This window comes from Aythya fuligula, chromosome 1, assembly GCF_009819795.1.
Source record: "Aythya fuligula isolate bAytFul2 chromosome 1, bAytFul2.pri, whole genome shotgun sequence".
Classification (NCBI taxonomy): domain Eukaryota; kingdom Metazoa; phylum Chordata; class Aves; order Anseriformes; family Anatidae; genus Aythya; species Aythya fuligula.
This window is the reverse complement of record NC_045559.1, coordinates 103,485,749-103,506,275: the sequence shown is the minus strand read 5'-3', so window position 1 is coordinate 103,506,275 and position 20,527 is coordinate 103,485,749. Positions and strand designations below refer to the sequence as shown.

General features: G+C 40.6%; 1 protein-coding gene across 2 annotated transcripts in view; it reads right to left on the bottom strand.

Annotated features, from left to right (window-relative positions):
• Positions 1-3,727: 3,727 nt before the first annotated feature.
• Positions 3,728-20,527, bottom strand: part of URB1 (URB1 ribosome biogenesis homolog) — a 45,339-nt gene continuing 28,539 nt past the window's right edge. For both annotated transcript variants that reach the window (XM_032197396.1, XM_032197405.1), the window contains 14 exons: positions 19,765-19,958; positions 18,433-18,543; positions 18,284-18,347; positions 16,343-16,514; positions 15,662-15,764; positions 11,540-11,700; positions 11,062-11,173; positions 9,900-10,006; positions 9,173-9,316; positions 8,320-8,429; positions 7,435-7,611; positions 6,481-6,722; positions 5,083-5,673; positions 3,728-4,473 (listed from right to left, as the gene is read on the bottom strand). In XM_032197396.1, the coding sequence (XP_032053287.1) occupies positions 4,268-4,473; positions 5,083-5,673; positions 6,481-6,722; positions 7,435-7,611; positions 8,320-8,429; positions 9,173-9,316; positions 9,900-10,006; positions 11,062-11,173; positions 11,540-11,700; positions 15,662-15,764; positions 16,343-16,514; positions 18,284-18,347; positions 18,433-18,543; positions 19,765-19,958 (2,494 nt within the window). In that variant the 3' untranslated portion in view covers positions 3,728-4,267. The remainder of the gene's footprint in view (positions 4,474-5,082; positions 5,674-6,480; positions 6,723-7,434; positions 7,612-8,319; positions 8,430-9,172; positions 9,317-9,899; positions 10,007-11,061; positions 11,174-11,539; positions 11,701-15,661; positions 15,765-16,342; positions 16,515-18,283; positions 18,348-18,432; positions 18,544-19,764; positions 19,959-20,527) is intronic.

The window sequence follows — 20,527 nt, the reverse complement described above, 5'->3', positions numbered from 1 at the left end:
CAAGTCTACCAGGTCACGAACAAGTGGAGGAAACAAGGGGAGACTGCAGGAACTGAAGACATTACATGGACAGAGATGTGTCAGAGAGACGAAGTTTTCCATTAATCAGCTCAGATGGCCTTCCCCACCTCTCAGATATGCTTATCTCTTGCTGCTTCACACAGGACACACAAATAACAGTGGTGGTGAAAGCCAGACTACCTTCTGTTTAGCAAAAAAGTTCCCCTTGCCTTAAAGGGGGGGAGAATTTCTCCCTGGTCAGCACCTGTCCTACTGCAAGTCGTGTCTACCTTGTGTCTACAATCACACCAGGAGGCTGAAGAAGACCTCACCATCTCAACCCATTTTCCTCCTCAGGGATGCATCTGCCCTGACCTAGAAATCCTCTCCAGCAGCAGGACTGGCTCCATTGGCTCCATCCTCCTCCTCGCTGACTTGTGACAGACCCCACACCTGCTTCTCAAGAGCCTCCTTTCCACAGATGGCTTCCAAGGGGATTTCTGAAATGTCCTGATGCTCCCATTCGTAACGAGGAGCATTCTTGCAGTAGGCACACTGAAACACGTATGTGGTATGTAACCACAGAAAAGGGTGTTAGTGCTTTTGTTTTGTTTTGGTTTTGTTTTCCTATAAAATTATCTGGAAACGTTCACAATGGCTTAGGAATTAAAAGATTATGATTACTGCCTTTTTTTTTTTTTTTAAATACAAGATAAAATAAGCAAAATGCAAGCTTATTTTACATGTCTAACTCGGAAGGAGGGGAGAGAAATGCATTTCTTGCGGTGACATTTCTATACACACCCATTTCAAGGCCCTTTCAGTGCTCTGCTGTTCCCAGTTAGTGCTTTTATTTCCCCTTCCCCCAGACTCCTCAGTTAACAGAGGCCTTCCCTCTGTAGCCTGCAGCATCCTCACCCTCTTGAGAATGCTGCAGCCATCAGCCAACAAGGCATGACCCAAATCACCTCATGCCGCAGGTTCAAATAGTTGATGACCATAAAAATCCTACCCCAAAATGCACTGCGCCCCCCCTCCAAGACATGATACAAGCAACTGAGCCCGGTTGCTCACAGTACGTGAAGCCCTCCTACCATGTCAGACGTCTCCTCACCTGCACGCCAGCACCGTGGGGCTGAGGTCCACTCAAACCTGAGGAGCCCCACCTGCACTCAAACCTGCAGGTACCTTCTGTACATACCTCGTACCTCAGGAAGCAGCGTGTCTTTGGGGTTGTTGCCTTCACCAAATTCTTGTCAACTTTGAGGAAAAGGCTTAAAAGGCCTGTCCTCATGGTGATTTCTGTGAGGGTATGCCACTGGGCCCACTGCAGGGCATGCTTCTCATCACAAGGACATCGAAGCAAATAACTTGCACTAAGCTGTAGGAACTCCTTGTTTTGAAACACAGGCCCATACATCGGGCAAGCTTTCCACTTCTGAATCCTCTCTACAATTTATTTTATTGAAGCATATTTTTTTTAAATGACTCACCGTGTAATTTATTATAATGAATTTTGAGCATGTTGGCAGTAATTCACACACACAAATCATTCAACTGCTAACCATCTGCTTTTTTAAAGATATTTGACCATTATTTCCTGAAGGACGCCGTAATAATCTTTTAATTGCTACATTACTACAACACATTGAAGCTCACAGAAGCAGTGAGAGACTAATTCGTTTCTAAAAGTTCCCACATGCAGAGCAGCATTGTCTTTACTGAGAAGCAGATATGAGCTATACATTTTTGACATGAGAGGCTGGCAGCTTTAAATTGTTAGCTTATTTACATGATTTTTGCTTCCAAACCAACCATAAAAAAAAGTGTATGAAGAATACTCTTCTCCAACCTTGAATGTTTTAATAGCAATGTTGGAGATACTAACAAAACACTAAAAGCCAGGGAGACATCAATCAATACTGTTTTTTCCAAACATTTAAGGCTATCAGAAGACCATCATTTAAATATGCACCCTCATGGCAGGCTCACACATAATTAGCCTGCATTTAAGAAAGCATACTGACACACAAGACTGGCTCTAGGTGCAGTCGTGGTCTCCTCATGCTACTGTACACTTCTGTAGCACCACGCACCTTGTCAGCTAAAGCCAGCTGTAACCTTGACAGTCATCCTACTTATTGTAGCAGTGACAAAACTGTGTGCAGACATCGCCATTTCCACTAACAGAGGGAAATATCACAGTGTGCAAATTGTTGTTTAACCAGAAGTAATTCAGCATGCCCATTTGCATGTGATGCACTTATTTCCAGAAACAGATCTGAACTCACAAATTGCTCTTCCACATGGGTGAGCTTCAACAAATGAATTCTGCTCTGGCCAGTAACACAGTTGCACAATTTTTTGTAAAGCAAACAGGGCGTGGGAAAGGGTATTACAAGGCACAGAGGTGCACTCTGCAAAACAGCCTGGGCTTGCAACTTGTGGAAGACTGTAACAAAGGGGGTGTTGCACTCAGGGTTTGGGTTTTGTTCACTTGGAAGGGTCTACAAGTACATCTACTCCTGGTCAGTTACACATTAGATATTGTGATGGGTTGACTCTGGACTACAGGCAGCTCCCACCCAGCTGCTCTCCCGCTCCCCCTCCTCAACAGGACAGGGGAGAAAACAGGATGGAAAAGCTAAGGTCATAATTAAGACAGGGAGATTGCTTACCAGTTGCCATCAGAGGCAAAACAGACTTGACAGGGGGAAAATTCATTTTATTTATTGCCAATAGATTTGGGCAGTGACTGAATTTCTCTAGTCCCATGTGAAAACACATTTCTGCATTGCAGTCTTTACATTGGTTGAATGGTTCTATCTCATTTCTTACATTCTCTCAAACAAGTCATACTATAAACCATTGCTAGATGTCTCTCAAGACAGCTGAAAACTCTTTCCCTGCATGTCATGAGTGCTTTCTGTTACAGGCAGATGAGATGGCAAGACAGCTTTCCATTTAGCTCCAGTTCTAGCCACTTATTTCATATTTTGGCACTTGCAAATCCTTTGGTTTCATTCATCTCTTCATTTTGTTTTTTAAATTAAGTAGAAAACACCTTTTCATTGCAAAGAAAATTTCTTGATGCCACACTCTAGGGATTCTGTATCAATATTATGTCACACTTTAGCCTCTAATGGGCTTGCAGCATTTTCAAGATGTATTTTGCTATTTTTAAACCAAGCCTTCAAACAGATATTATGGCTTATTTAAGAGAAAATATTTACATGCAGAAGCAATCCTCATTATTTGCATCTCACGTTCTTTTATTCTTTGAAAAAAGCACATTATATAAATAACACAAGGAGTGTGCATTTCTGATTTTTTTCTCTAGTACAGAATTTGTACAAAGCACCTAGGCACAGCACGTTTTCATGAGTCAATTTAATAAATCCTGTTTTACACTTCAAAGGCTCAACTTCAGACCCTGCGTGTTTGCATACCTGGAATGGTTTATTATCTGCCCTCAAGGCCATGTTCAAGAAATATGTATCAGATTTCACAGAGAATTTCCAATAAAAAACATGTATTATCAATCAGCAGCAAGTCATTGGAGTTTTAGTTCTCTCTCTCAGCTTTTCAGAGTGGAGAGAAGAGAGGTCTTCATTGCAAGTTCCAGCAGTGGTGATGGTCAGGACTTTTTTTTTTAAATAAAAAAATATGTATATATATTAAAAAAAAAAAAAACACACACACACAGAAAAACCAGAAAACCGAGAGAAAAAATGCTTTCAAAAGGAATTGAAAAAATGTAAGAATCCTACACCATCATGATGCCAGTGTTCAGCATCTTGTCTTTGTACCGGTTTTATCATCTTGTACCATGAAGGAAGCTGGGTTCTTCAAAAAAATAGTAGATCATCACGGCTAAACTCCTGAATACTTGTTTGCACTTATACTTGACTGTGGTGAAGTACTGCAGTCCTTTTCCCCATCTTACATTGGAGAGAGGATGGAGACTGAAATAGAGTCCAGAGGCAACACATTCATCAGCCCTTTTTGGTTCTTCAGAAAGTTAAAAGTGGTGTAAATGACATTCAGTACCCTTACGGTTGAAGAAAAAGGAAAATTACGGCTTTAATGTTCCACTGAGAGATGATGAATACAAGTCTTCCCCCCTGAGTTTGCACACAGTAATAAAATATTGATCTTATGACAAAGTAAGTTAGATTTGTATGAGGAACAGTTCAGAAGGGTTTCATGGCTCACAGCAATGATGACAGAGCATATAACATTAAAGACTAAGTGTCAGTTCACTGAATTAATGCCCCAATGTAGCCGAGTAAAGGGTTTTGCAAAGAGGCACAATAGTTTCTTCTCCTTGTTTATGAGTTTCCATGTCATCATTGTTTAATTTGTCATCTGTATTACTGCAGATCAATTTGACATGGGTTATTAACATATCTGGCTCCTGTGCTCCAAGCCATATGTCCCCAATGTAAACAGAAGTCAGGAATACACAAACAGCTGTGGAAGAAAAATTAGAGAAAAATCAGAACAGATATGCTTATATTTCCACATTCACAATACCAAAATAACCCACTTTACCTCCAGAACTATGTTTTACTAACCCTTTCCTAGATGGAAAATGTGGGTTTTTTGCTCATAGAAAGCCAACGATCCTTCCCATAGTGAGGAAAGAAAGTGGTTTCTTGTTAGCACACCCTTCTGACAGGTTTAAATGAAAAGCTTTGAAATTTGACCTGTGTCTTTCTCTATCAAATAGGAACACTGAGCAGTACACGGATCATAACCCACCTGGACTTATTTGTTGCAGACTATTTTGTCCCTTGGAGTTGTGTGTTATACACCTCACCGAACTCCATTATAATCCTAGAAAGGAAAGTTTCTTCCAGGGAGTATGACTACTGTACTACCAGAAATCCCTACAGTACAGCCACGCTCTGTGCTACCAACCCACATGGCCACACCACCAGAGATAAAAATCTTCACTTTGTTGAGTGATGAGCACCAACAGACACAGGCAAACTTCAGTTCTGTTGACTAAAAAACCCCATGGAACTACCATTAGCCCCTCTGCCTTGTAATGCAAGTGGAAAAGAAAAGACAAGTTACCTTTCTTGTTCACCTCCTCTTCCGTCATCGCTGACAGGCACAACGTTTTCACGAGCTCATGAAAGCTGTTGTTAGTCAGGCCCTGAGCATCCATGAGGTGAAGCATGATTGAACTGAACAAACAGAGCTCTTCCAAGTGTCCAGCTGTCCCACTGTTGGCCTCACAGATCTGGGTGTAAAACTTGAAGATGTTGTTTCTCAGCGTCTCGTCCCCGAGCACCTCCTGCACTACCCCTGGGTGCGGCAGGACGCAATTCTGCAGCCACCGCAGAGTTAGCAAAACATTTTTCATATTGAGACTGTGCTCAACCATCGACTTTACGAGCCATTTAGTTACTATGGAAGTGGTCGCACAGTTAAGATTGACTGTTTCATCTGCAAGGTCACCAGATTTGAGGGGCTCCTCTGGATGTTTGTTAAGCATTGCCGGGAAAGCAGGTTCCCAGTGGGCAAATATGGCATTCAGATCATCTCTGCATTTCTCCAGCTCAGAGACTTTTAGCTCCTCAGCAGTGTCATCTTCTCTTTCCGTCTCTTTCTTTTTCCGAGCGTGATGATGTCCTTGAGACGAGGCTTGGGATTTGTTCTTTTCTTTAATATTTTATGTAAGAAAAACAACATCAAAACAGACATCAGGTCCTCCAAAGGACTTTGTACAAAATTATTCAGTACAGACGGCATCGTGTGTTGTTTCAGTTGCTAAAAGGATAAGTAGTAGCCTCATTAACAACCTAACTGAGCCTGTGCAATTCAGAGGAAACGGACTACAGGCAGCTCCCAGTAACTCCCAGGCTGAAACACCTCTCTCAACTGGATTGCCTAACTTGGACACGGACAATAACGAGGCCCTGGCTCAAAGCAAAGCGATGGCAGTATTTCAGAGGTCCATGAGATGCAGTTTTGCCAGCAAAGCTACATTATTTATACCAGGTCATGAGAAATCCTCAAACAGCTGTTCTTTGTGCTAGTGGAGTCACAGCACATGCCAGCCCACAGAAGGTGATAGCAGCAGTTACGCTGCTTTTTAATAACACAGGCTGAAGGAGCAAAGCCTCCAACACAGCTGCATCCCGGCTGAGTGTGGCTGATAAAGTACTGTCAACCATGGGCTTGTAAATTTTTCCCATCCCAAATGTGCTAGATCTGCAACTAAGTTCTATTTTAAAGCTCTTTCCCTTTTTAAAACTGAATTGCTTTAAGGCTTCCAGAATTGTGTTAAAGTTAGAAATCACTAGAATAAAGACCTGAAAATTGGCTTTCCATTTCCATTCCTCCTCCGCCGAGCTGTAACTGATTGACAAAAGTTATTAATACTTTCTGTGAAGTATGCCTAACTTTCATGGTTAGTGTATAGAGAAGCAATGTTGTTGGGGTTGCTTAAATATTTTTAGTACTTACTAAGCAATTCTTTGATTTGGTATTTCTGAGCGAGAGTCTGCACATCATCCTGGAGCTGCAGGTCTTTCTCAATGACACTCCACTTATGCAACAGCAGCAAAATGTCTTTGTTTGAGAGAACACTGTCGTTCACAGTGAAGCGACTCATCTCCTTGAAGGCCTCAGCAACTGTAGCACGATATCCCAGCACGGAACTGAATGTAGTCAAAAATTGAGCCAGTTTGGATAGATCTAAATTAGTCCTATAAAAATAAAAACAAACAAAATTGCCATGTAGTTTTCTGCATGCTAATTAATAAAATGCAGTGAGTACAGGTTTTTCCTCCTCACAGTCCCCTCCTACAGTTTTTTCCTGCAGTTCTCCACACACATACTTTTGTTTCTCAGGATGCCAGTAATAATTAATTTTGTTCCCACAGGATCTCCACTAGTGTCTGGCAGAACAGATCATGCAACATAGCCTTTGCTCTCCTACTTGTAAAAACTAAAGGCATGTGGCACACAATAATGAGGCCAGAGGTCCTGGAGCTTCACCTACACTTCTTTATTTTGCATGTATTTTCTAGATTTTGAGGAAATAAAAACAAACATGGATTTCCTAGGCTATGGGAATACTTGTCTGCATGAAGAGCTGCAGGTGTTATTACGAACACAAACAGAACTGGTCATCTATCCATTTCCTTACAACTCTCCCTGCTGCAGCTGCTGTGCATTGGCAGCTAAGTTCACTAAATCTGGAGAGAAGAGACTGACCCCTTCTTAACATCATCGTGTAAAACTCTGCACGATTTCTCCTTGTACAATTCACAGGCACAGTTCAGAAACTGAAGGGGAGAAAAAGCATTAAACTATCCGGAGATCAAGAAATTCTTCAAGACTTAATAAATTTCAAACTGGACAGGGGATGACAAGCAAATTGATTAAAAATATAAACAAAACAAACAAAAAACTCACCTAATGTGTTTGACTAATGTTATCAAAATGTACAGAAATTCATTTACAAGCTGAATAGGAAGAAACTTCCTCTTCTCCTGGGATTTTTTCTTGCTTTCTCTATTGCCTCCTACATTTGTGAGCCACAGAGTATGGATTAAGGAAATGATTTTATTTAGCAGCTTGTTTTCCAGAAATCTGAAACAAAGAAAAAAACAAATATCCATTAGGAAGACAGATCCAGGGGGAAAAATAGACAAGGAAAAATAGGAAAAAGTGATCACATTTTTGTACAGAGGATGCAAGAAGAATATTCTTCAAAAGTACAACCACAAATTAAGCAGTGAGTGCCAAAGAGACCCCAGACTTTTTGATTTCCAACTTGTACCAAATTGTACCAAATAGAGGTGCAAAACAGCAGGGCAGGACTCATCCCCAGCACCAGCTCCTGGGAACTGGATGCAATGTGCTGTTACCACTGTGGGGTTCTCAGTGGGGACTTGGTCAGGCTGATCACAACACCGATGACCTTGACATCTTGTGTGAACCTGCCAGGAGAATCTATGCAAAAAAGATTGTGTGTGCATGCCTGCATGCATATATGAGCACGTATGTGAGGGACAGGCAAGTGGAGGAGGAATGTTATAGCAACCTCAAATTCCCTGTCTTGCCAAGTCAGAGGTCCTGCAACAGGACATGAAGTGTGGGTATTAGAAATGAAAGATTCATGTACACAAAAAATAACTTTTTTTTCTAATTTTTTCTACAGCCATAAGTGCCAAACATCACAACCACCATCAGGCCATTTTTGTATGTCACCACTTGTTTTTATATTCAGTTGCATAATTATTTCCTGTGTGCACAATGGGATTGTTCTCATTTCACCAACAATATTTCCCTAGTTACCTTTTCTCTAAAATATGCAGTATCCAGGTTAGGAGGCTGTGGTCTTGTATGAGCTCATAAGCAGCTTTGGTGACATGGGCAGCATTTTGTAGTATCTCCAGAATATGATTCTGAAACAGAAAACGTAATTTGTTCTTTTACGAAATCAGAATATAGTCAAGATATTATTATTATCTATCTTTGAGAAGTATAATGGTAGCAATCTGGCTGTTATCCGGAATTTAATCAACTTAAAGTTAAAATGTTTTTCCAAACACCACGTGTTCTTAGCAGCCCCAGGGAAAAAAAAGATCCTCTTTTTAAGGCTTCATACACACAAACACTACTCTTAAAAAAATGAAGTCTTTAGGAGCAAGACAGCTTTCTCTCTGTCAAAGAGTCTCATTCCTAACCAAGATACTCTTAACAGACTGGATTTCTCAGGGTGGATGTCTTTGCACATTAGAGCTGCTTTCTTCTGAACTTTCTTCCAGCTAAAGCACTGTACAGATAACATGCTAGTTAGGGAATAAGCAGACCTAAATAAGCAAAGACCCTGATCATATGAGGAAAACTGAAGCTGCTGCAGTATTTTTTTTTATGAAGAAATAGAAGTAAGACTGTACAGCCAGACCATCAGCTGATGAGGGTGACTGAAGTTCCATGATGGCAGTGATCGTTCTATTCAGGAGCCAAGGATGTGACTGATTTAGACAAAAGTAGGCTTTTCCCTCCCCAGCAGATGCAAAATCAACATAGAATAGATTTTCAAGAGGGAAAGGGAAGAGTCAACTGCTACTTTCTGCTTCGTATTTGGTTAAGATCTCTTAATGGTGCAACTTATTTATTTATTTCTTAAAATATATATTCTTACCTGGGAGACCTCATCACACAAGGGACTGTTGAAAAACGAAAGGATGACATGGAATATCCTCTGGTAGTCATAAAGCTGGTAGCAATGTTTATCACGCAGCCCTTCTCCGAGAAGTCTGAGAACCCACTCACGTTCTATTTTGTGCTGGAAGCCATAATAAAAATAGTTCCATCAGACATTTAAAATATCTGCTCATAAAGCACAACAAACTGGTCCCCTGGGAATGCCAGCACAGTCTTAACAGCTTCTTCTGGACTTCTCAACCTTTATCCCCATCAAATTTAATCAGTAACAACATCCATCAACAGTTACTCTACAGCCCAAATATGCACTGAAAAGCTTGAAAAGTTCCTAAGAAGTTTCTAAACTGAAAAGTTTCTAAAAAAAAAAAAAGTTTCTAAAAAAAGTTTCTAAACTACCTCCATTGAACTCAACTTTAATAATCTAAACTCAAACATGAATCAAGCTGCCTAGGACACAACATTCTGCTTGTTCTGCTATACAGTGCACAGCACAATTCATGATTTCATTATCTGCTATTATTAAAAAAAAAAACACAAAGAAACAGAAAAAATACTTATTCAAATATAAAACAAAACTAAGAACTCAACAATTACCTTCCTTTAATTAACTAATTATGGAAGATTAAAATTTGTTTGCATTTTCATAGCTTTTTTCTATTATTTTCAGAAGAATTAGTGGATACTTATGATGGGATTTGCATTACCTCAAAATCAAAACTGTAGAAAAGCTGAAAAAACCCTGGTACTTTCCTCAGGTCCAAGTACTGGTGTGACAGAAGGAATCTGTTTATCTTTGTATACATGTGCTCCTCTGTGAAGAGAAACAATGGTTACTGAGGAGGAGGACAATGTTCCCAATACACAACCACGCATAAAAATAAATGCAACCTGTATTTGCCAGTTTTTCAGCTCGCTGTCAGAACAGCACGCTAATTACAGCGAGGAGGCCTTGTGCTCTGAGGCTGATTTTATTGTTGGCCATCCTACTTCTTCTCTTCCCCCAACCTAAGTTCATTCAGAATGTGCACACAGCAGGTTCTAAGATAAATATTCAACACGGCTCGGTTTTCAGCAAGTCCAATGTTACTTCAATGACAAAAGAGAAGCCTGCTGCAAAGTTAGAGGCAAATCTCTCCACATTTCAAGCTTAAAACTTCACATCAGGCAATCACCATTTTCAGTCTACAGATACACATCAGGACAAAAATTCCACAGTTCTCTTAAAAACTAGAATCCCTCCAATTTTACTATTTGACACAAAGCATTGTCAACAGCAGCTGGAAGCAAGTAGCACTACACTTGTCCCTAGTAAACATCCATCAAAGCAATGGATAGCAGAAGTGCTTTCTCCTGTGCCAGCCACAAGGTTTCACAAGGGAGGGAGGCACCTGCTCAGCCCTGACCTGGGATTCTGCACTGTGATGGTTTGGCTCCATGTGCAGACCTCTAGGGCACAACTTGAGCTGGGCCAGAGTAGTTGGAGGGGAAATTCAAACATACAACCATTTTTTAATTTTTTTTAGAGCTGCTAAGGTTTGGCCATTCCACAGGGCAAAACAGGCACCCCAGCAGAGGCTGCCTTATGAGCACATTCAATCCAGTCCTATGCACGTTTACAGTTACCTCACAACTCTGTGCTATCAGCTCTAATCATGAAACATGAAAATACCCTATGAAAATTGTTACTGCATAAGTGAGAGTTATAAGCACAGAGTTATACATTTAAGTGTACCTTTGAAATACATGAAAATATATTTTATGGCTGCTGCAACTCTCACAACTACCTCAGTCTCCAGGACATCATCCCATGCACATGCACTCTCTCCTCTTTAACACGCCACAAGTTCAACACACACAGTAGATTACCTGGCTTCAGCATCTGCTGTGCCACACGAGCGATGTAGAGGGTTAAAGAGAAGGTAAATCTGAGGTTCTGCTTCTGGATTCCATTTTGCACAGCATCCATGAGATACAGCAACTGCAGCACAAGAACCCAGGGGAGAAAAGCTTGAAACAGCATCCAAACAAATACAACAGGAGTGTGTGAATGCATAAATAAGTTTTTAGAATATTTCATAGGCAATAATCAAATATCAATTCCATTGGGATTTCCATTCCCACAAGTAAAAACCATAAGAATTTCTAGAACATTTTCCCCTTTTTTTTCCACCCATTGATTACAGAAGGAGCAAGCACAAAGTGAAAGACAAACAGTGGGATGGAGGATAAAATGCTTCTGTTGGCTCTTTTATCATGTGTAGGTAGACAGATGAGTAAGGCAGCACCTCTCCTGTAAGTGGCCATGACATAAAATGTCCAAATGATCAACTGAGTTCAGACTCACCTGCCTCTGTTCTCGGAAGCGAGCTCCTTCCAGATGAGAACGAAAAGAAGACAGAACAAAATATGCTGCTGCTCTCATGTTGGCATCGTAGCTGCTAAGTGCAGCCACTGTTAGGCCCAGGGCATTGACTTCAACAAACTTGTGACATGCCACTACACACTCTGTCAGAGAAGAAGGGAAAAAAGAAAGAAAAACATTCAGCACATCATACTCACATGTCACAGGGTATATAACAGCACTATAATCCTTAACAAAACCTCTGCTCATAAACTCCAATTTCTAGACCTACCCTTACAAACTATTACTTCACCATAGCTGCATAAGCTGAAGGCGCCTTCAGCTAACAAATCATCCTGCAAATTACGCTGCAAGAATTCTTTACCCGAGCTGAAATTAAAGGTGGTTACCCTCATTTATTTGAGACAGATACAAGTCTGCCTGGTAGATCATGCAAAGTTAGGAGTAAGTTCTGTGAACATCACACATCTCACTGTTTCAGGAAAGCTAAGTGCAAGAAAGAACAAGGAAAACTCTCTTCTACAACCATTTTCTGGGCATTTGGTGCCTGAAAGAAAGATCAGCACAGCCAACGGAAAACCGACCTGCATTAAAGAGCTTCTGTACTAGAATGGACAGGAGAATAATATCTAAATAAGCCATAAGCCACAATAAAAATAAGGAACTGTGATCATGCATGCACAAGCAATTCTGCTGGTAAGGCATGTCCCTACTGAAGTACTGAGCTGTACCCCTCTGTCCTTATAAGACAGAAAAGACTGTCCAGCAATGAACAGTAAGCAGCCAGATTAAGAAAACACACCCTTGAATCTAGCATTTATCTTCCATACAGCTTTGTCACCAGGATGTGGAGTTTCTTATTTAAAGGCTGTGTGTTTTGAGGAGCCTGTGCCACTTCTGCTCACTGATGGCTAGAAATGACTTGATGCAAAACCTCCAGATTATGTCCTGTCCTACTACCTAGTGTATGCCATTCACCCGTACTGGAACAGAACAGCACCTTGCTTGTATTTTGCCAGCTCAAGTGAAAATGTATGGAGGTTCTGAGTTCAGCAATCATTTTCATGCAATTTCTTGCAATTCACACTGAAGACCAAGAGGAATTTTTGGAGAAATAAACATTCCTATTTAAGAGGCTCTAGCCTTCAGACAAGTGACTATATTTGGTCCTCTGATTTCCTTCCCAATCACCACACACATATGCCTAATACATTTCAAAAATATATATTAAAACTAAAAAAATAAAAATCACAGATTATTTATGCCCCCGCAGCAGCAGCTGGGCTGTTTCCCTGCTGCCAGAACTCCTCCTCCTCTCTCTGCCTGGCAGTTTCACACCCAGCTCCTCTAGTTAGGGGACAGGTCTCCGCCTCCCTGCACTGCCTCCCACCCAGCATGCTTCAACACGGCCAATGCAAAAGCATCGCTGAAGTGCAGTGCCAGGTCTTTTCAGTAAGTGGTTTTAGCAATTATTTCAGTACTAGGAATTACTGTACACTTCCCTGCACCGCTCCTCACCAAAGCACATCCACTTTAACTGGAATAGTTCAAAAACAGCTCAGCCATTCTCCTAGGGAGCAAAAAGATGCCTGGTTGGTTAGGATGGCACTCCTCTCATCCCACCAGAGCTCATACAGATAAAGCTCCACCTCCCTCTCCTTTCAGGAACTGGGCAAGGACACCACCCGACCGCCAAAAGGAGTATGTAACAGCACGTAGATGGAAAATGTGAATAATTTCATGCAGTGATATCACAGAGAAGTCCAAGGTCCTTACTACAGCAGTAAAGTTCAAGCTGCTCACAGAGAGATTTATTTAGAAAAGTTTCTTCCACTGCAAACATGCACTGGAAATATTTTCCATCCAGCTGACCTTCAAGAGTGTGCTCAAAAACTAACTAAGCTAAAATAACAAGCTATTATTAAAAATAAAAATAAAATTAAAAAAAAAAAAAAGCTAATTCTATGTCTGTTTAAAGTACCTTGAGAATCATGATGGAAAAGCTTTTCACAAGATGCTTATCAGAGCTAAAGTTAGACAGAACTTGCTATCTGCCTAACTCCAGACTTCGTTTTTACTCAGTGAGCATTAAACACTGTGCCCTAAGTCTGTGTTTATAAGTTTAGCAGTTATATAACATCTGTGCAGGACACCGTGCAGCCAGTACAAAGAGCGAATAAATAAAGAATTGGGGATTCCAAAAGCAGCTGACATGATGTAGGAGCACCACGGGACTCCAGCTCACAAATCATTTCTGCCCTCTAAAAATGCCCCTCTTAGGGCACAGACTCTCACTGGGTGTGGAGTGATTTAGAGAAGTGTTTTTCCCCACCCCAGTTTACCACTCAGCCTATGCTGAGGGCTAAGGCTAAGGGCTCCTCCTGCACAAGCTCCCTCAGCCCTGCCGCTGCTGCTTTGTGGCTGTCCTCGCTGTGTGACTGTACCACCAACAGGTCACCTCATCCCTGCCACCAGTTAAACCGGTGGCCAGTGACAGCGTTATGCACTTTTTCAGCTATTACACCTAGGTCCAAGAGAGCCTGGCTTGCTCCCATTCTTCATCACTAACAATCCCAAATCCAGCATTAACTGGATTGCCTAAGATCCACCCTACTGCAAAATACCTCGTAGCTTTGGTATTTTTTCCTCAGAAAATTAGAACACGAAATTATAAAGAGCAGACTGCAACTACACCTGAATAAAGGCTAAGAACACACAAAACAGGTACCGTACTATAAAGGTTTAGGTGAGCAAAGTAAGACTCAGTTTGATTTCACTGAAAGAGTTATCAGCCTGCTAATTGCTTGTGATGTTATTGTTGTGGAAAACAAAATCCAGTTTAACTACACGGTGGTTAACCACAGTCAACACAGAGAGGGCGCTGGTTAGGAAATTCCTTATAGTTGCCTCACTTTGATCTTTAAATGCCCTCCAAACAGGCAGCTGCATGTGAACAACAGCAGGGATGTCCATATGCACAGCAGTCATGTCAAACAAGGAAAGTGAGGCTAAGCAAACGGTTTTCAAGCACCGTGTAGATCGTATCAGATTTTCCAAAGATAATGAGCACAGGCATGTTCATGATACACAGTGGCCCCACACATCTGTCTGATGGAAAATTAATTGGCTGATGTTTCCCTCTAAAATAAGCACAGCCTGTATCAGGTCACACCTCCATTTCTCTCAGCATCCCTCACAGAAAGTCTCTCTGGTTAAGAAACCACCTCATCCTTCCTCAGTAAGGGCAGCTTCCACCTTGTGCCCAGAGCGCTCCTCTGAACGCTGCAGGGCATGTTCTCCAACCTGTCTTGTCTCTGCCCAGCTCCCGTTGAGAACATGGCTGAAAGTAGGTGATTATTGCTCCTAAAAATTCAGCCACAAGGCAGCCCCATTTCAGAGCATTCCTATCAATTGCAGGTGGGGCAGAAGGCACCAACTCTCCAATGCCTTTTTAGCTCATCATGTTTCTGTGACACCAAAATTGGCACAGGATACAGCTCTACACAAGCACCAGAAAGTATACAACCTTCCAGCAGAGGATATTCTCTACTGGTCCATTTTACATTATAGTTGTACTGTGCTGTACAGAATGATATTCTATAGATAACAGAATACAAATCTTTGTCCAGTTTTTAACTCTCCTAAGCTGTTTTTAGTTCCAGTTTAAAAATCTCTCATCATATTAAGCATATCACTCCCTCTACACAGGGTTAGCCAACTATATTTGAAAGAGATATGAAGGAACACCTAGTCTTCTGAAAAAAAATTGGTTGGCATGCTGTACTACTGTACCTACCCGAGTACCTAAGTTCCACTAGAAAGATAACCCTATTTAGAAAACTGCTTTAAAAGAAAAAAAAAAAAAAAAGACTTTAACAGTAATTATGTCCAGTTACTTTTTAAGCCATTCTGAAAATTACAATGCAATTCAGTAGATGGTTAAAGGATGTATATATTTTCTCTCCCCAAAACAAGGCACATGATTTCTTTGAAGAAATTTTTTCCCTTAGACTTTGAATAACAGAGCTACAGATGGAGCCATGCAGCTCCCACAGCAGAGTAAAAATAATTAAATAAAATATCGAAGAGGAGCATTCACTTTACCTGGTCTGGTCAATTCACTGAAGAGCTGAAGTAGAAAACAAGGATCATAGAAGTCATCAAGACTCTTGACATTTTCATCTCTATACAGCGACTCTTCCAACTCCTGAAACCAAATCCAAACCAAGATTGTGTAAACAATGACACTGTTTTCCAGTGCTTGGTTTCAAAGTGCCCCAAGCACTTCATCCCATTATGCAGCAGCAAATACTAAACCGTGTAAAATCTAATGCAACACAGACCAAGACACTCTTCATTTTATACTTGGCTTTCACCATCAGGGTTCCAAAACCAACAGAAGAGATATAGAAAGGTGTCATCAAACTATCTGAAAGACTAAAAAGCCCACTGTCAGCAAAACCTGGCACAGTGAAATTGAACAACTGTTAAGAAGTCAAATTTTGATTTCATTTATACATGGCAATATTTGCAATGCTCCACAATCACACCTACAGACAAGATGTGGCACATTTATTTATTTTTCAAATGAGTTGCAATATAATGTTTCATTTCAGAAAAAACATTCAGCAAAGTGCTCTAATGCCAGCCCTCTTATTAATTTTAACGCCACTCCTGATGCAAACAAATTGCAAGATATTATATGAATGCAAAAAAGAAAGGACTAACTTAAAGGTTCTTTTTCTACAGCAAAAGAAGGTAATTCAGCAGTTTGAACCACAGCACCTCTGATGGCAGAAGATGGCGATGCTGAGGGAAAGACAGAACTGTCTTCATCATCTTTTCTCGATCCAGCAGACACAAAATCTCCTCCATAGTTGGCTGCTGCCATAGTGACTTCCCTAGACTCTTGCAAGTCTTATGATGCTCCACAGCAGCTGGACCCCACAGCAGGTTTCTTAAACATTGTTAAAAGTAAAGGCATTAGTCAACAGGCTGATAGCACTGAGCAAAAAGCAATTACAGAGGCTATAAATTAGTATTTAAAATTTCCCTTCACTTGTACTCATTAACATGTGAGAACTTGAAACCAGAACTAGTTTCCCTGGCAACACCTTTTTCATCCATCTCAAAGCTTTTCAAATTCAGTCTGAGGGTGTCTCATTAACTATTTCCTAACCTGTTAATCCAAGTCAGAACTTACGTTCTCACAAAAAAAGCTTTTTAACTTAACTGCATTTATAGCTTAAATATGATAGCAGCTGCATGAAAATACAGTGAAAAAGATCTGGTCAGAAAAAGTTGTCTCAAATGCGACTTATATTTCAAAACAGCATCACAGTGCTTCAATAAAACAAAACTTACTCTCCTCCTCTGAATTGCCCCTTATATCCCACTCATTTTGCTATTGTGATTAAAGTGCTATCGATATTGTTGTTTACTACATGGGTACTGCCAACACCATGCTTCTCTGTCAGCAAGGCAACCAGAGGGATGGCTGTTAGGCTTCTTATCACCCAGAATCTGAAGGCTCCCATCTGTAGCACAAGCTGGACTCCTGGGTATTTACTTTTCCTGAATGCGCTCTATATTCAAACACTTCAGTGCTGGGATCAGGTCTAGCCAAGTGTCTGGCTACCAGTTCACTTCAGGGTACAGTACAAAATTGTTCCTCCTTTAAAAAGGCTAGAAAAGTTTTGGGCCCTAATTACCTCTGAAAATAGTCTCCTCCTATCTTAACACCCTCCCATTTGCAAACACTTTCAGTGAAGATTTATGCAGCACGCAGCTGTTGCCGAAGTCCTTACTTCTGGAAGCCACTTCAATTCCCTGCTAACGAGAACCTTCATGTACTATCCCCCATCACTGGCTGCAAGGATCATCTATACTCTTGGCCAAAGCTAAGGAAGGAAATTAGGTTCATAATTCAGAGTCCAGTCCTGCTCCAACTGCCAGAGCTTGTACTCTTGCACAGCTGTTAATATTTCTGCCCATACCTCAAAGACAGAAAAGTGCATTTGAAAAAATATCAACATCTGTAAGAACTAACCGCAGCTGACTTCCCTGTGGACTGATTGTACAAAGGGCCTGAATAGGATTTTTTATACAAGACATGATTCTCTATTAAGAAGCACATTGCTGTATTCCAAGACTGCACAAGAATGAGAGCTCCAGTCCAGAGTAGTATCAGACAAGGCATTCATACCATGCTAGTAGCCCAAATCTAACTACACGTTTATGCAAGAGCTTACACATCACTCCTCCACTGGCATATTCCTCCCCTCTCCAGCAAAGCACCGTAACAGAATGCTGTGCATGCAAGGGCAAGAGCATCAAAAAGGGCAATGGTTGTGCTGAGTAGCAAGTCCCGTATCCCAAGAGAACAGGGAAGGAGTTCTACATTAACAATTTCTGTTTTCACCTTTGCTTGTGATGAAATCTCCACAGCAGGCTCTTACTATGGTGACAGGGGCACTACTGAAATTGAAATCCCATCACTGACCCTGCAGACACCCACACACTGATCCCTTAGTCCAAAAGTCTGGGCAACATAGATATTATATTTTATCAGTCCATAGGAAAAATGTTTCCAAAAGCAACGTTCACCTCCAGGTCTGACCTTGCTCACTGTTTATCTCAGTTAAAAATAAGACCCTGGAAAAATGACAATTCTGAGGCTGATTATTTGCAGATAATTAGTCAAACAAAGGAAGGCGGTCAACTCACCCGGACTTTATGAGACTTTGATTATTCTTCTCATACAACTGAAGCAGTAGCAGTATCTTCTGATCTAAAAAACAACAAAATCCAAAGTCAGTCACCTATGAAGATGAAAAACAGATCTGGTAGGAAATACCTTTCCCGGGCTGACATACCTACTGTACTCAGCGAAGCCCCGTAGGCACCCAACAACACAGCAAGGTGACTGCTCTCACAGACAGAAGGGCTCAGTTTCACAACTGTCAGCAGTATATCCACCAAGGCCTCTGAAATAAACACACACAGGCTTAGGTTTGCTGCTCCCCCAGTTAGATGGTTTGCACAGAAATGCACACACACATATATGCTCTCTAAATGTATGTGCACACATAATTATGCATTTCAAATAAAGATCTAGCTCTATAAACAGCAAAACACCACATTTCCATGACTACACCAGAGGATGATCAGAAGGCATTCAATCCAAGGCAAAAAAAAATGTGTTGAAGAAGTTAAAAACAGTATTCCCAAGACAAACAAACAAATGCTATTTCCTAATGCTATTTCCTAAATGCTATATCTACAGGAATATAAAAAAACAAAATAGATCATAAAGACAAGGGCCTAAATGAACATGCTCTTGACACCAAGTTTCTTAATTACTGAAGTTAGCCTCAAATAATCCATCTCCTTGCTCTACATAAATACATTCAGATGGTGAAATGCATACAGGATGCAGCAAAATCTATTAATTACTTTTAATTTCAACTAAATTTGTCACTTCTTAAGAGCTTTTTGCTCTTTTCAGGTGATTTAAAACTTTGAAGTTGTCTACCTGTTGCTCACTGATATACACAAAATTTATCAAGATGTTGCCCTGAGAATTGCCTACCCTTATACAGATCCTTCAATCACTGAATCACAAAGTGCTGTACAGTGGGAAAAACTGAGGTGTGTGTAGGTTAAATGCCTGGCCCAAGGTCAGGCAGTACTTCGGTTGGCAGAGACAAAGAAATAAAGCCAATCCTATGCAGGGACTAGGACCCAATTTACATTGCTCATGGAAGGAAAGTGCAAACTTTCATGAGGAACATCAAATATACATGGATTAAATTAACATTTTAGATGTAACTTGTAGAATGAACTTAAAACTTCGTGTTAACCTATTTAAAGGTCTTCCATCACACGTTTCTAACGGAACCTGTAAGCGCTTCAGTGATCTTACACTAACAGTTTCACAGAAACCAAAAAAATCAATTTGAGATTTCAACAGGATTAAAAAAAACACCTTAGCAGCAGTTTTATAAAATGTAAGAGTTGTACGTGTTTAAAACTGGCACCTACAAAATAGAGGTAGGATTTAAAACTAAACGCTAATATTCTGCAATTGTTTAATAGCTCTGCAAATATATGTAGGTGGATAGGTTACTGGATGGGTAGAATATAATGTGAGAAAGACAAGATTACTAAATATAGTTAAAGGGAAGGAAGAAGAAAAAAAAAGATACCTCTTGTCTGGATGTTCGTGCCATCTTCTTCTCTTGACCTTAGCATGGCTGACAAAAATAGAGAGTGCTGCGTGACCATCATGTGAAGTTTGGAGAGCTTGACTAATCTCTGACTAAGTGAGGATTCTTCCTTGTATAATAACTGAATAGCAATGTTCAAGACTTTCAAAAACGCTTCATCTCTGTAGCGGTACCTTTAGAAGCAAAGATCACAGAACAGTCATACCCCAACCAAAAGGAAAGCTGCTTGAAAAAAAATGTTTAAGAACTCAGAACTTTACAAAGAAAGCAAACTTAATAAAGCCACACAAAAATTAAAAAATATGAAAATATGCACATCTTCCCCTTAGCCATTTTGAATGAATTCTTACTAGTATCTGATTTATCGAAAGGAAACAGGATAAGGACACAGTCACACTTGTAGCTGCAATGAGCTTAACAAGGAATGAGAATTTTTCAGACTAACCCTTCAGACAGCAACCCTTCATATTAACACTTCTACCTACACAGAAGTTAAGATTACCCTGAACTACCCACATCCTTTGACTCCTTATATTTAAATGGTTCACATTTAAAGTGAAAGATCAGATTCTGTTTTCATATGAATTGAATTTGAGAAATACCTCAAATAAAAAGGAGTTATATAGGAGTAAAGCTTCTTCATGCCAGTTGAAAAGAAGCCAGTCCAGCTATCTAGTTAGCCACATCAGTTACACACACCAGAGCACAAAACACAAATCTGGGGAATTCAAGGGAGACAGGG